Here is a 17,042-nt window from a genome sequence, read left to right as displayed (position 1 = left end):
TGATGTTTTATCATAGGGTCTGCTAACTTCTTCACTTTGGCTTCTAGTTTCCTCTTCAGAGTATCATCTTTTCTGCATTGTTATCTCACTTCTGATTTTGAGGGACTGAGGTTCTAGTAGGCTATGCTTCAATCATGCTCATCTTAATGTGAGCCTCTATCATCTTCTTCCATGGCCACTGCCTGGCAAATCTTGTATCTTGACTACATCTGTTTTCATCATAGCAGATAGTTTTTCCCTTTCCTAGCTTGAATTTGGATTCTGTCAGCTGAGATAGACAATTTGCCACAAAGTGTTTTTTTCTTGGCACATCTACATTCCTTTCCAACTGCTCAAAAAGTTGATATCTTTCTGAGTGAAGGTATGAGCCATTTCAGCTTCTGCAAGGGTACTGAAACCCAATCTTACTTCTTGAGATATGCCCTACCGGGATTATGGGTTTGCTTGGTGCATTGTTTTCCATGATGAAGGCCTATGACTCTGTCACTTTAGTAACTCATTCCACACCTAAAAGTCTTTCCAAATTAAGAGCTAAGCGCTGATGGCCCATGCTTGTTTACTGAACAATGTCGCATCATTTGCATCCAAGTCAGCAAATTTACATCAGAATGCTAGGTGGGGAATCTGGTATAAGATTGGTCAGTGTCTCTCATTATTATTACTACTTTTACTATAGTAGCACTTAAACCCCTAAGCACGATCAGAGCTCCGTTGTGCTGCATGCTGACAAGAAACATTGTACATAAGAACAGCCACACTGGGTCAGACCAATGCTTCTGCCACTATTCTGTCTTCTGACTGCAGTCAGTGCCAGATGCTTTAGAAGGAATGAACAGAATAGGACAATTTTGAATGATCCATCTTCTGTCATCCAGTCCCAGCTTCTGGCAGTTGGAGATTTAGAGACAGCCAGAGCGCTGGGTTACGTCCCTGCCCATATTGACTAATAGCCTGATGAACCTAGCCTTCATGAACTAATCGAATTCTTTTTTGAACCCAGTTATACTTTTGGCCTTCACACCATCCACTGGCAACAAGTTCCACAGGATGACTGTGAGTTGTGTGAAGACGTTATTTCTTTTGTTTGTTTAAAACCTGCTGCCTATTAATTTTATCAGATGACCCCTAGTTCTTACATTATGTGAAGGGGTAGATAATACTTCCCTACTCATTTTCTGCACGCCATTCATGATTTTAGAGACCATTATCATATTTCCCCCCTCCACCGTTACACATCTCTTTTCTAATCTGAATAGTCCCAGTCTTTTTAATCTCTCTTCCTATGGAAGAAGTTGTTCCATGCCCCTTGTCATTTTTGTTGCTCTTCTCTGCACCTTTTCCAATTCTAATATCTCTTTTTTGAGATGGGGTGAACAGAACTACACATAGTATTCATGGTGTGGTTATATCATGGATTTATATAGTGGCATTTTGACATTTTCTTTTATTATCTATTTCCTAATGGTTTCTTTCTGTTAGCTTTTTTGACTGTCACTTCACATTGAGCAGATGTTTTCAGAGAACTATCTGCAATGACTCCAAGATCTCTTTCTTGAGCTGTAACAGCTAATTTAGACCCCTTCATTTTGTAGGTATAGTTGGGATTATTTTCTCCAGTGGTCATTACTTTGCACTCATCAGTGCTAAATTTCATCAGCCATTTTGCCGCCCAGTCACCTAGTTTAGTGAGATTCCTTTGTAACTCTTCACAGTCAACTTTCAACATAACTATCTCAAATAAAAGACAGCCCTGGTGCTGAAGACCTTGCAATCCTAATAGATAAGATATACAAAGGGTCAAAGAGGAAACAGAGACACAGAGAGGTAAAGTAACTTGTCTGAAGTTACTTACACACTGCAGGTCTGTGGTAGAGTTGGGAACACAGGGTTTTCTGATTCCCAGTCTATCCACTGGATCACACTACTTCTCACACAAATCTTATTGGTTCTTGTCTCACTTGCCTGAAAACTAGTGTTTCATATTCCATATTTTATTTCAGAGAAGTAGTCAGTCAGTCAGAACACTATGGTCTTTTTCAAACAGGATCTTCATCTCTGCAAGGTGTTTAATTAAGTCAGTGAGTCATAAACATCTTTTAGTTCCTTACCCAGACAGTGCAATAAAAGTGTAATTTGTCATTTTTTAATTCCAATTTCAAGTGCACCCAACAGATTTCTGAATTTGTGTGTCCACTTCTGAGCAACTGCCCTATCCTCAGAGATATTCAATGTTGGGAATTTAAGGAATGCAAATGCCAGATTGCTTTTGTTTGTTTTTTGGGGTTTTCTCCCTAGATGTGTCTTTAATGTTCTTTCTGAATTTTATCTCACATTGCTATTTTCCCTTTTTCAATCATATATATTTTAGTTCCTTCAGATTTTATGGGCTGTTTCCTTTTAAGAGCTTCCAAAAGCTTGAGTCTTTGCGCTGCTGTCAACATCAAAGATGGCTGCTGCACATTTTCTGTTAGCTTCTTTTGCCTTTCACAAAGATGGCCACTGTGCTCCCAGGTTTGCAATTGCAGGCAAAAAGCAAGCAGTTTTTACTTCAGTTTTATGTGTAGGAAAACCAGTTTTCTCACTGTTTCTCCTATTGGCATATTGGATTGAACTAGTTTGTTCTCTTGGGTGTAGTGCTCTTAGACCAGAGATTTGTTTTGCCTCTTAGTAGAGAATTTCTACTTTATTTTCTTTTTCTCATCACATACTCTGTGTCTTCACTGCCAATTGGGGTGTCTTGTGGAAATAAATCCGAGGGCACACAGTGCTCTAGCAGTATCCAGAGCAGCCATCATCTGGTTTTACTCTAAGCATATCTAAATTACAGATTAGTGGCCTAATGCTCCTCTCATACCAGTGTAAATCAGGAGCAACCCCAATGATGACAATGAACCTCAGCGAGAAAAGAATTAGCCCTGTGTCTATTTTTAAAAATTGTAAATAGGTTATAATTAAAAGGCTGGTGTTCAAATGGAAAGAATTTGGTCTCAAATATTTGGGGGTCAAGTTGCATCCATATCTGGATACAGATATGCACACACATGTGTGTGTTTGGGGCAGGGACTTTCTCTTGCTATGTATTTGTACAACTCCTAGTCTTCTAATCCTGATTGGGTACAGATAGGTATTTGGATATTACAGGAATGGGAGCCATAAAAGTAGAGAGGATAATACACTGTATGGTTAAATCCATAGTAGCTTCATGACTCAGTTCTGTTCTGTGCAACTTTCTTAGCTACCAAATATGTTTCAGTTTTTGATCTCCATTTCATCAGTCAGAAATAAAAAAAAGCAAGTGATGAGTTTATTTTCTATATTAGGGACAGAGTTAGTCATCTCGTAGACGTTAAGGAGGGACAATCATGATCATCCAGTCTGACCTCCTGCACACCACAGGCCACAGAACCTCACCTACCCACTCCTGCAATAGGCCTGTAACCTCTGACTGAGTTACTAAAGTCCTCAGATATTGATTTAAAGAGTTCAAGTTACAGTTTACTCTAGTTCAAGCCGGGCCACACACAGCAAAGGAAGGCACCTCCCACCCCAAGGTCTCTGTCAATCTGACCTGGGGGAAAATTCGCTCATGATCCCAAATATGGCAATCAGTTGGACTGTGAACATGTGGGTGAGACCCACCAGCCAGACACCCAGGAAGGAATTATGTGGAGTAACTCAGAGCCATCCCCATCTGGTGTCCCATCTTCAGCCATTAGAGATATTTGCTAACAGAAGTCACGGATAGGCCATATGCCATTATAGGCAACCTTATCATACCATCCCCTCCAAAAACTTATCAAATTCAGTGTTGAAACAAGTTAGGTTTTTTGCCTCCACTAATTCCATTAAAAGGCTGTTCCAGAACTTCACTTCTCTTATGGATAGAAACCTTTGTCTAATTTCATTGGAGCAGTGCCACTGTGAAGTAAAATAATGGGCAGTACATGGAACTGGATAGCTGTTGGAGACCACCATGATACTAATCTAAGTAATTCCACATTCCCACATACATTGAGAATCTTGTATATTTAAGGAAATGACTTGAAAATATACAGTAAGAAAAATTACTTCTGAACCATCCTCCATTATATTAAAACAAAAAGGCAGACCCAATATGAAGATCCACAATCATGAAATGTAAATAATAGTTCAACAGCAACCAGGTGTTGTGCCAGATTATTTTGACAAAAACTGAGGTACTTACAGTCTAAGTGACTATGCCTGATCCCTTCCACATCTTCAGCATGAATGAAGTGGTAACATCTCTTTCCTACAATATCTACAGGGGTCAGATCCATGTAATCACTAATCCTACAAAGGAAAAATACAGCCTGTAATTTAAGAAGGAAAAAATACAGGAACTGTCAAATGACAGAAATAGAAATCTACAGAAAGATTTTTCGTTACTGTAGTATAACCACAAAGCCACTGCTATTTATTTGAGTGGAATACCTGTATAAACAGGACACATTCTTTAAAATAAAACTGTTTTTAATAGAGAAACCTGCTGAAATCAGTTAGTCCATTGAAATAAATGGAAAGTTATAGAAAGTTAAGTTTCAGAGCACTTCCCACCCATAGAACAAACAATGAGACAATATAATTCCATGAAATTACAACGCATCAGCAATAATTAAAAATCCTCATTAAAAGACCAAGGTTACATAATAAAATAAAAACATGTTATGTTTATACCAAATGATTAGAGACATCTTTCATTTCAACAGATTCGTCTTCCATTGGGTATATTCATGAAAAAAGCTCTTCAACCATTTCTTGGCACAAAGTCCAAACTGACATTTCAAGGGATATAATTTAAATGCTGAGACATACAGATGCCTGGGGGTGTTATCTTTTTTAGTCTTATTCATTTGGGAACTCAGCTTTCACTCCTGGCCCTTTCAACTGGGACTTTGTGGTTTATTCCACACAGAAACTTTAAAACCCTTTCAGCAGAGAGAGAGAGAGAGAGAGAGAGAGTGTACAGAAAAGTATAACAAAAACTGGAATACATGTTGAGTGAACCAGCCTGGTTTAAACAAACATTTGAAAACCTGTTGTTTTTTTAAAAGTAGAAACACATTTTTGGGGTTTGAAATATAGTGTTCCCCCACTAAATGTCCGTTTTGTATAACTAGAACATCTAGCTTTTAGGTTTAGAAGGCAAGGAGTTGTAGGGGGGCTGATATATAGGCTTAGTAATAGTAATGTTTACTATACAGATCCCTCAAAATGTGAATGGACTCATCTCCAAATTATATGACTGAGATTACCAATGACAGTACTAATTTTAAAGTCCGGTGAATCCTTGCAGTAAAGCCAGAGACTGTAAGAGCTGGGGTGTAATAAAAATATGTCAGCAAGTTAGTAAATTACCCATTAATTTCTCACTATCCAGAACAATCTGTTTTACCAGAGGGATAGTCCCTTGACAATCTGTTCCCACTACCCTCTCCCCACACAGTGGGTGACTGCAGCATGCTTGCTGGGGGTGGAGGGGGTGGGGGGCTCACCCAGGAGGGCTGCACAAACTCCCCTCTAGCTGGAATGCCCTGGCCCATTGTATTATAGCAGGCATTCTGATTGGTCATCCCCAACAGCCCACAAATTTGCTGGCTGCCCCTTTATACACCTAGGAACTGAAAGACTGGGAACATTCTGCCATTCCTGCCCCTATCGCCTGCAAGCTTTTTCCTCATTTAAACTAAAGCACAGTTCAGTGTGATGGGTGCAATTGTACTGTATGTAGCTATGACTTGCTTTCCACATCAGTTGTATTTTCTTCTGTCTCTATCAAGAGAAAGTAAATTACAAAGATTCAGTTTCAGGGAGATGGTGAATGTCTCCCAATCTAGTCAGTACATAGAATAGCCCAGTGGCACAAGATGCTTGGTGCCAGTCCTACCCGGAAGCAGAGCATGTATTGACTTAGGACCAGATTCAGCAATCCATTGCTGTTCAGGGGAGCATTTTATCATGTGTCTAATGTTAGGAATGTACTTTAGGCCCATAAGCATGTGCCTAAGTGGTTTGCTGAACAGGAATGGATTTAAGTACAGGCTTAAAAAATGTGCTGAATTGGGACCGTATGGTCTGAATCACATGACAAGGCCTGGGAAGCCAAAGGCAGTTTTACTCTTGCAACTATGCAAGAGACAATGGGGTCACTTGAATCCTGATCCAGATCCACTGAAATCAATGGGAGTCTTTCCATAAATGTTAATGGAGGATGGATTTGAGCTCTGGTCTGTATTTAATTTGGATCAAAGAAGGTAGGGTTTTTGGTCAGGAAAGCATCCACAGCTCTTCCTTGCAATAGGGACCACTTGCCTTTGTACTGATTTTGAACCTAGTTATGTCTATAATAAGGTTGTGGCACATGTGTCATTTCCCCTAGAATTGTCACAGTGTCTTTGAATGGCATAACTGTGATCAAGAGTGGAGACTTCCCTGCTGACTAGTAGTTCAGTAACTGGATAAAACAGTTCAGCAATTTCTGCTACAATAGGTTAGTTAGGCTTGTAAATATACTTCTAACAGCAACAAGAGATCCATTTACCACAATATACAATTCTAGGGAATAGGAGCTGACCAAAATCTATATTTAGGTTGCCTATCTATTCCCATTATTAAAAAAAAATTCTAAATACTTTCTGAAGAACTCTAATGCCTCCATGTTTTGCACTTGCTGTCTCCATGAAAATATGTTCAGTTTTAGCTCAATAATAAGATGTAGAAAATCACCATTTGCATTATGTTTACTAGAGCTTGGTAGACCCTTTGTGCTAAAAAATTCAAACATTCAGTTTGCACTACAGAAGTTGGATGGTGTATAGAGACTGAAATAGGGGACTGCAAGAAGAGAAGAGCTGGGTTTAGTGGTTAAGGCAGTTGAATGCCACTCTAGAGAACTGGATTCTATCCCTGACCACAGAGTTCCAATCTGATGCTTGGCAAGTGAACTAAACCTAAAAATTTCACAACTGGCCACAAATTTTGTGTTCCTCATTTTCTGGGAGACTAACATGAGACATCTGGGGCCTGATTTTCAAAAAAGCAGAACGCTCACAACTGCAACTGAAGTCAATGGGAGCTGTGGATACTCAACACCTACAAAAAAACAGGCCCAAAATGTCTCAAGTTGGGTGAACAGTCATTGTAGCACCCCAAGTTAGCAGTCGTTTTGTTCTTATTCTCTCTTTGCCTCACTTTCCCCATAATAACATTCTCCTATCTCATAAGGAGTTGTGAAAATAAATTAACTGATGTTTGAGAGACACTTGGATACAATGGGGATAAGCACCATAGAAAAGACTGTGAAGAAATTAATAATTCAGTATTCAACACAGGGTTTAGATAGTGTGCAGTAAATAAGACATGGATCAACATATTGAATAAGGAGAATAAAAAAGCTGCTTCATTCATGGAGTACCATCCATCCTGTACAATAAATGCAGAAAAAATAGTATATGACTATGTAATTAAAGACTGCATCATACTGCATCTGTGCAAGGGGGAAGAATTAAGGTTGCATGGCATTTTCTAAGCTGAGTGCTTAACTATTGCAACCTTAGTAACTTTTTTTTAACTAAGGTGTTTTTGTATGTATCAGTATATTAATACTGAAAAGTCCAAGTAAGTCTTTTAATAACTCCCTAGTCACTCTGTGCACTTGTTTCTTCCTTGGCCTTGACCTTTCCAATGGTCTGAGTGTCAGAAAATATTGTATTATAAGTACTGTACAATAAGTCAAATAAAGCAAGTGAACTGTGGAACCTGATCCACAACCCATGAGTTCAACAATAACACGAGAAAAAAAAGCTAATTAGTCCAGATGTAAGAAGGAAAGAGGGTTTGTATTTTTAACTAAAAAGAAAAAAATCAATTCACAAGATAAGAGTGACGTTGTGTGTCCAAAAAGGCCACCAAAATGAGAACTAAGAGATAGGACATCAAAGTAAATCAATTTTGTGATTACATGAATGAGAATGATTTTGTTATGGAAATCATACACAAATCAAAGCTGGGATATAAATATTGTTGCATTACTAAACCACTGAAAAATAACTTTATATTATGCTGCTTAATTTATTAATTTAGGGCCAAATCCCACGACACTCCAACCCCTATGGGCAGTTTGTTTCTTGACAGCTAAAAATAGCAGCTGATTGAGAAGTAGGGACTTGATTCTACCAAGTGCTGAGTACACTTGCCCTGATCCCATAAACCCTGTAAGTTTATGCTTAACTTTAAGCTCAAGGAGAGTCCCACAGCATTCAATGCTTAAGTGCTTTGCTGGCTTAGAGCCAGAATGCTCATTATTAAGTAGGCTTGAGTCCTAGTAAAGGATGCTCCATACAGGAAACTATTTCTGCAGATCCTTAGGGAATGTTGGTAGATCGGTGAAACACGCAGATCCATAGAGACAAAACCCCACACTAGGGGAGTATCATGCCATGTGCGTGCTCTGGGACTTTTCAGCTTGGAAAAGAGGCGACTAAGGGGGGATATGATAGAGGTCTATAAGAGTGGTATAGAGAAAGTAAATAAGGAAGTGTTATTTACTCCTTCTCATAATACAAGAACAAGATACCACCAAATGAAATTAATAGGTAGCAAGTTTAAAACAAACACAAGAAAGTATTTTTTCATGCAATGCACTGTCAACCTCTGGAACTCCTTGCCAGAGGGTGTTTTGAAGGCCAATACTGTAATGGGGTTCAAAAGGGAGCTAGATAGATACATGGAAGAGGTAGGTCCATCAATGGCTATTATCCAGGATGGGCAGGAATGGTGTCCCTAGCCTCTGTTTGCCAGAAGCTGTGATTGGGTGACAGGCCATGGATCACTTGATGATAACCTATCTGTTCATTCCTTTTGGGGCACCTGCCATTGGCCACTGTCAGAGGACAGGATTCTGGGCTTGATGGACCTTTGGTCTGAACCAGTTTGGCCGTTCTTATGGTCTTATGCTACTTCTCACTGTGACCATTGTGTTAGTAGCTGTGGTTGTGCAGGCATCGGATGAAGATTCAGCCCTTGATGTTTGCTCTCCAGAAGTAAACTCTTTACACAAGCTTTGATTTTTTCCCCAGCATTTGACCCTTAAGAAGGTAAAAGCAATGACCATGATGTTCTACTTGGTTGCCTAGATTAGACATCTAAATCTATATTTAGGCACCTAAATAAAAGTGATCTGATTTTCATACAGGCATCCACAACTCATACTGAAGTAAATAGCAGCTGGATGTCAGCTCAGTACCTAAGAATTAGGCCACTTTTATTTAGGTGCCTAAATATAGATTTAGATGTCATCCAAGTTTGAAAATTTTGACCAAAGCTTCTGAATTTTCATAGGTTTATATTCTTATTTCACCAATAAATAATGCAAATCTAAATAGGGAAATAACCTGCAAATTGCAACAAAGAGTCCTGTGGCACCTTATAGACTAACAGATGTATTGGAGCATAAGCTTTCGTGGGTGAATACCCACTTCGTCAGACGCATTCAACCACGAAAACTTATGCTCCAATACGTCTGTTAGTCTATAAGATGCCACAGGACTCTTTGTTGCTTTTTACAGATCCAGACTAACATGGCTACCCCTCTGATACTTGACAACCTGCAAATTAATTCCCCATCATATTACTTTTGCAAGACCTTTTGAGTATGGCTTTTACAGGACCCAGAAGTGAGACACCTCCACCCTAGCCACCACCCAAACATACCCATGTACAGTATGAGTTTGGCTTAGTCTTGTGTGTATGGCAAATATTCTTTTGGGGCATAAACTCTATAAAAGAGGTAATGTCACCTGCATGTCAACACACTTTTAGAATAGGAACAAGAACATTTAAGTCAAGAGGAGAAGTGGATGCTCAGCACCTCTGAAAATCGTGCCCACTTATTTGGTGCCTAACTGTAGATTTAGGTATCTCATCTTAGACACCAAAGTTTTAAAATAGGTCTCCCTATTTTTTGGTTATGTAGTTGTGAAGATTTAAAAGTAATCCTAAAAATAAATGAAACCCTGTTGCAAAGCTGGCTAACTAGCTACAGAATAAAATGTAAATGCTTTAAAAATGCCCAATATATTAGTTAATTGATCTTGTTTCATAATGGGGGGGGGAAATAACTATGCACCTGGTTCTGCTGTGGATCAGGGATCTTCATTCAAATCTTTTCACTAAGAAGAGAGGAATAGGCCACAGACCAAGACTTGAGTAAAGTCACGCCTGCTTCCTGCTTCTCAAAGCAGGCTCACAAAAGAATCCCTGCAAAAGCAGGAGTAGTGCTTCTCACCTCTTCTGATCCAGTGATCTACTGTGACCATCCAATTCAGCTTAAGTAATGGCACTTCCACTTCACACTCCCCAGCCAGCTGTCACTAACCTCCATGAAGCTATTCAAATAGTGCTTATTGCTACCCCCAAGCATGCTGCCAATTTTTTTCTACAGCCACAGCTGTGCTGCTCCTGCTTCCCCTATGACACCACCAGTGGGGCACTAGCAGCCTACTCCACATATTCAGGAATGAGTGCTTCTGTTTTCTGTAGCCCCACTGGTGGTGCTGTCACTGCCCCTTTCTTTAACCCCAGAAGAGGACTTCCTGCTTCCTGATGCCTCAGCGGGTTGCCTCAATGAATGGCTAGCCTCCTGACTAGACAGGTTGCTACTGGCTTCCCAATGTCTAGCAATGGTGTTTCCACTTCCTGCTGTCCCTGCAGGCAACATCCACTTTCCATATGGCATTTGCTGTGGTACCACTATCCCTACTGTCCACCAGTGGAACTTCTGCTGTGCAAGTAAGCTACCAACATTTTTCCCACAGTTCCATCAGTGACGCTTCTGCTAACCTAGTGGACCTCGTTCTTTGCTGTCCCGTGAAGAGGCACAAAGCGCAGATGCCTCATCATTAATTTCAGTGACACCGCATAAATGCTATGTCCTAGCATTCAAAATAAACACCATCAGCAAATAGAAAAAAAGTTACTTGATAAAGTTCTCTCTCTGTTCACCTTATAATAGCAATAACATCCTCAGCACAAGGCACTTCCTGGGGAATAATGACCAGCTAAGTCTAATGGCTCCACTACACCTTTAGCTATCAGCTTTTCCCAGGTGGTCACCAATCCTCAATCAGTGCTCAGTGCCTGGACTATTTGTTATCTATCTTAGGTTTTTCACAGGTTCCTCTCACAGGAATCTTAAGGCCTTACTGCTATATGATGATACAGCGATACTGGAAAGTTTTTTAAAAAATTGTTTAATTTTTTAAAAACAATTTAGTACTCATACAAAATGCTAGATTGACAGCAGAGGAAGATTAAATCTTCCAAATACTGCCCAGCCAATTCATCTCAGACCTGACCTGAAAGGGTAGTTCATTTTCCACATCCATTCAATTCTTGGCTCCTTTGTTGAGGCTGCCAACAAAGGTACCAATAACTGGGGGGTGATTTTGTGAAGAGGAGACCTATTCATTAGGAACTGGACTGATACCAACAACTCATTTCACAGAGGCCACTGGAGAGCTGTCAAATGGTAATGACTTTCCATCACTATCAAGATAGGTCAGATTCAAGCCAATGACTATGGCAAAAGGTTCCATCTGTATACTACTCCTAATCCCCTAAACTATCTGTGCTAACTGCTAGATTACACTACATAATCTAGAAGTTAGTGCAGTGTACTTGCAGGCAGGAAGCCAGCATTCTAACCCTAATTTTACCATTAACTCTCTACGTAACCTTGAGCAAATTGCTTTCTGTGGCTCAGTGTTCCCAGTTTAAAAAATTAAGATAATATCTCCCATTCTTGTAAAGTGCTTTGAGAGCCTGGATAAAATATGCTTTCTAGTTGCAAAGTACTATTATTATTACAAATATAGTTTAGAACATGATAGTATAAGATAATTTCTTAACTGAAACTGCACATTTATTTTAAAAGGCCTAAGGCTCTGATTCAGCAAAGCACTTAAGCACATGCTTATGTCTATCCCTTTTCAGAAGAGCACTTAATTATGTGCTTAAATGCTGTCCAGAATAGAGATAATTCCTGAATTCAAGTCTATGTTAGAGAATTGTAACCTTCTAATTATGCTATCACATCAAAGGGTTGCATTAATCCTGTTGGCAATTAAATTCTTGATGGTAGCTCCTCCTGTCAATGGGTCCTTGGCTAGCTCTTCTGCTTGTTCCCAACTTTTCTTCTACACTTTAGGCTCCTTCCATCCCCAGCCTATGAGTTTCTTATTCCCTGCCTTCTAGCCAACTTCTCCTCAGCTCTTCTGTCCATTCTTCCCCTTATTCTGGACCCTATTTCCAGGTGCCCACTGCACCTGATCCACTTTGAACCCCAATGCTCCTTCCTCCACTTCTCTAAAGTATCTGTCTCCACCCCATCAAACCCTCATTCAACCTGTCACCCAAAACCGGTTTCCACTCCACTCCTTTCTCCCTTTGCAATGCAAGTCACCATCTAATCTCATTGTACAATCCCCCCATCTCCTGCTTCCAATGACATTGTCCCCCAACCTGTCACCTGCTCCATCTGACCCCTCCTAGCAACCAAGTCCTCCATTCCAATAAGCAGAGATAGAATTTCAAATGAGACTGCATCTTCTGCAAAGTATTTCAGGAATGTAGGGGAATTAAACTTCAAATAGTACGTTTCCTTTTTTTTTTCATTTCCAAATATAAAGACATCATGAACCTTGTCATGTTAATGTTAAAAAATCTCCTTCACACTCCTCCGATTTTAATAATTAATAACGACGACAGTGAATTTAGTGCTCTCATATGGCACCAGGAGTCTGATCTCCACTGTTTACCAAGCCATGGAATACAGAGTACACATGCAACACTGAAAAACGAGAGCTGAAATGCTGTACCTATTTTCACAGTAAATGATATTGAGGTCCATATTTACGCGAGTAACAAACATGTGGCAGTCGATTCTGACTTCATTGATTGTAGGAGGTGGCAAAGCATGAGCCACAACTACAAGCCCCATGATTTGGCTAGGGACTGTCCGCCCGTGGGACAGTGACACTCTCAGTCGTAACCGGCCTGTTATATGGATCACCTGCAAAATAAAAAGAATAAAAGAAACCCCAGTCAATTCATGATGCAAATGTGACATCATCTTTTTTAAAGGACAACATTGTTATTCTAAAGAGCACTTAACTCCATCAAAAATTATATTTAGTAACTGCCAGGATCAGTGTTAAGCTTATTAATATTGGCTGTCAACATGTCCTAAATGTCCTCATGGCAAGAAAGAAGAAAAGTACATAATAGCCAAATGTTTCAATTTATCAAATCTAAAACTCAGAACTTCTGTGTTATTGATTTTTTTTTCAAAGAAAGAAAGAAAGAAAGAAAGAAAGGACAAATTAGAAAATCAAGGGAATGAAGTAAGAGATATAAAACTGAAGTAATGAGGGTAGGAAGGGAAGACTAATTTTAAAACATTTGGAGATTAAAATGTGAGACAAAAGGAGCAGCAGTTTTGAAACTTTTCCAGGACCCATTTAATTGAATTGCCAGTCATCTACATCTTAGAGACACTACTTACATCCTTGAATTACTTCTTTGTGGTTGGCAATACAAGAAGCATGAGCATGCAAGTGATGAATGGGTTCAACAGAGGCGCCTTGAATGGGTTCTCTGCGCAGACACCAAGCATTTTACAGCTACAGAGTTACTAGTCAAGCAGTGATTTAGCTTAATGCACTGTGCATGTGCTGAGAACTTTTGGAGCTGAATGAGAGGCAGAGGTTTTCTTTCCCCTATTTACACGATGAACACTAAGCAAAATATACCCAGGAGATCCAGCTGCTCCATTTGAGATTGCAACTCAGTGCTGCTTGCTGAAGCTGAATGATTATGAAACTATGGGAAAGGACTGACCTATAATTTCTGACTCAACTGCCTTAGAAGCCTTACTGTGGACAAATAAAATGATGTGCTTTGAAAAAAAATTAAAATGAATAGTACTTGTGACAGGTATCAGATTGGCAGCTTGGGAGACTGCAGGCCTATATTCGCACAACAGGGACATCATGGGCAGTGGCAGTGCAAACTGTCCACACCTTTTACCCTGACAGCATCTCAATATCAGCCTGGAAAGAAGGCCTCGAGGACAGAGAGTTCAGACTCCATGGTGCATTCAGCCCTCAGCATCTCTACTGAGAGTGCCAACAAAGATGCCAACATGTGCCAACTGTGATGGTGTGGATACATATCCACTGGGAACTGAAACTCATTTCACAAAGATAAGATAACAGTCTGCAGCGTTTGGTCACTACTGATAGGAGAGCTATTGTTAGTGGTGAGTGAGTGGTAAAAGACTCTGTGTTCCACTGGCAATCTCTTAAACCATGTAGTGCACCCAAAATTAAATCTCATTAAAGCTAATAGACCAATGAATTAAAGCTTGAATTTTTTTTTATTCACAATCTTTAAAAATCTCTCTTTTATCCAATATTTTACATTTGTGACCACAGTCAGTGAGGTAGTTCCGAATGGGGAGGATGATTATCTTGTGGTTTTGTCCGTTTCAGTTGTAGATTTATGATCATCCACATCTGAGGTAATTATTACCTAAATTCATACTTAATGCACCTTCAGGGGGCAAACTATTTGGTGAATATTTGAAGACATTCCTAGAAGCAGGGATGCAAAAATACCATTTCAAACATACAGTTTTTGCAAGACCTTATTAAATAATGAAGAAATAGCTAAAAGAAACAGGATTTACTTCACAAGAGGGATACAAATAGCATACTTTGCTCCTTCTAGCTAGGCTTACACATATGCTTATTTACCATTATCTCTCTCACTTTATCATGCAACTTCAGCTTACTGCAGAAACACAAATCTGTAAATGCTTGGAAAAAATGTTGCTTTTTAATGAAACCAGAAACAACGTAAAAAATAATCCTATGCTCAATGTACTAGGCTAAGTGCATTTTTTTTTTTAGAAATGCCTATGCTAAAATGTTTGAAGTTGGCATTAGCACTTGGGGGGAACTTTGAGATACATCTTACTTAAGATTCATTTTTTATTTCCCACACCTATTTTTGGAATACTCCATGTCATTCATTGCTAAATGTCAAAAAGATTTGTTTTTGAACAAGTGCTTATTAAATTGGTATCCAGTTTTTCCTTGATCTTTCAGTGAAACTGCAGCTCTGAGTTTGTATCACCATCACTAGGGCGTGCCCAAAGCTAACTCCGCTATACTCAAGCACTGCTGAACTCTGGGAAAGTTTGTAATTGGATTCAAGCCATGCAACTGGTCTCTAACTCATGGATTGAACCATGTCCTCAGTATGAGTATAAGAAACAGCTTCAAATTTTGGGGGAGGTCAGGTCTGCTTTTGAATTTTGGCTGTTGCGCTGGGAAAATCTGCAACAAATTCCTGTCAGTTCTGACACGTGTTCATAGAATCAATTGAATCAGTATTAAAAGAGGTGGGAACTCCAGTTCAAGCAAAGTTCTCATGGCTGAAACATCTTCTATCTCCACTTTAGTCAAACCCATTCTGTACAAATCTAATTGGCCGTAATACTAGTTTTAGCTGTCAGGGCCTTATCTATATTGTGCCTGTCACCATTTTTAACACTGATTCAACGGAACTAGCATTAGAACTGGTAGAATTTTTTGGGTTAATTACCTCCCTCATGTCCGATCAATCCCATAGCAGCAGATCATAACGTCCTATACAAAGTACTATAACTTTAATGAACATTAAGTGGAAATATAAACTGTTTTGTACGTCCCCAGACAGGCTTGTGCAACCCGTACTGCTGCATCTTTACTGCTATCTTAGCCATGCAGGTATGCTGACCCATGCTGCAAATCACATTTCTGATTGCAGTGTAAACCTAGCCTAACAAAACTTATTTACATTAACCACTGTGCAGCTTCCCCCAAAACTCTGTCGGTGCACCTCCCAAGTTAATGGAGTGCACTGAAGTTAATGGTAAGACTCCCATTAACGTCAGTGGTAATTGGATCAGGTCTCTAGTCCAGAATCTGTTTTGATCAGAGACCGTTAGAAGATGCTGCAAACTGTTTGGTGATTCTGATCTGAGGGGCCTATAAGCCTGCCAAACAGAGCCTCGCTTGTGACCTGATCTGCATTTGACCTTAAACACAGGTTAGTGCATAAATTCATCCCACCTCTATTATTGCTCATAGTGACATCCAGTCCTATTAAACTTCTACTTAAAGGCACAGGTGTGTGAACCAAAAAACATTTCATAACAGTAGGACTGTTAATGTATAACGAGTATAAGAAGTATAATGTTGTAAAGGCGTCAAGATGAAGCAGTAAAAAAAAAAACCTATTAAAATCTTCTGCACTGAAAAATGTAATTCTCTTGTTAAAAAGTATTCTAAATTAACTCTACCTGACACTCACATATTTAAAAAAATCATTGCTTCGCTTTTGTTTTTTTTTCTCCAATACAAAAATGGATGTGCAAGATGTTGTAACTACATGTAAACACAATTGATGATGAGTATGCTTGGACAAATATATATTTCTTTTCCCTGCCATATGCTCTTCTTAGTCATCTGTTAGCAATAAGCACTTAGATGTGCTCTACTAATGTCTACTCATTATAAACAAGCACATCACAAAGACCTTGATAAAACCTTCCCTCTGTCAATACTTAAGGAAAGGAAAGCCCAGTAATTGAAAAATACATCTGGAACTTGCTCATCGTACTTTAGAGCTAAATCTCACCTCTAGAGATGGAAAGATTTTCTTTATCAAAAGACATCTTTAAATATTATGTCTATTATTTTTCACATATATGTGATGTAAGGAGTAAGGACATGTATTACCCAGGGCAATAAAAACCTGCAGGCATGAAAAATCTGTGAATTTCACCTTTCAGATTTTCCTATGTTCTTCAAAAACTTAAACTTCCATTAAAAAGAAAGTTACAAACTATGTCTTTTGGTCCATATGTAAATCACTGTCCTGGTTTGCCATCAGATTTAAACCAGCCCATTGACAGAAGT

The 17,042-nt window shown here is 39.3% G+C and overlaps 1 protein-coding gene across 11 annotated transcripts in view; it reads right to left on the bottom strand.

Annotated features, from left to right (window-relative positions):
- The window catches only part of NPAS3 (neuronal PAS domain protein 3), an 801,528-nt gene that overhangs the window by 31,125 nt on the left and 753,361 nt on the right, over window positions 1–17,042 (bottom strand). For all 11 annotated transcript variants that reach the window (XM_065595458.1, XM_065595453.1, XM_065595454.1 and 8 more), the window contains 2 exons: window positions 12,894–13,087; window positions 4,205–4,311 (listed from right to left, as the gene is read on the bottom strand). In XM_065595458.1, the coding sequence (XP_065451530.1) occupies window positions 4,205–4,311; window positions 12,894–13,087 (301 nt within the window). The remainder of the gene's footprint in view (window positions 1–4,204; window positions 4,312–12,893; window positions 13,088–17,042) is intronic.

Source organism: Chrysemys picta, chromosome 4, assembly GCF_011386835.1.
Source record: "Chrysemys picta bellii isolate R12L10 chromosome 4, ASM1138683v2, whole genome shotgun sequence".
NCBI lineage: Eukaryota > Metazoa > Chordata > Testudines > Emydidae > Chrysemys > Chrysemys picta.
This window is presented reverse-complemented; position numbering and strand designations above follow the sequence as displayed.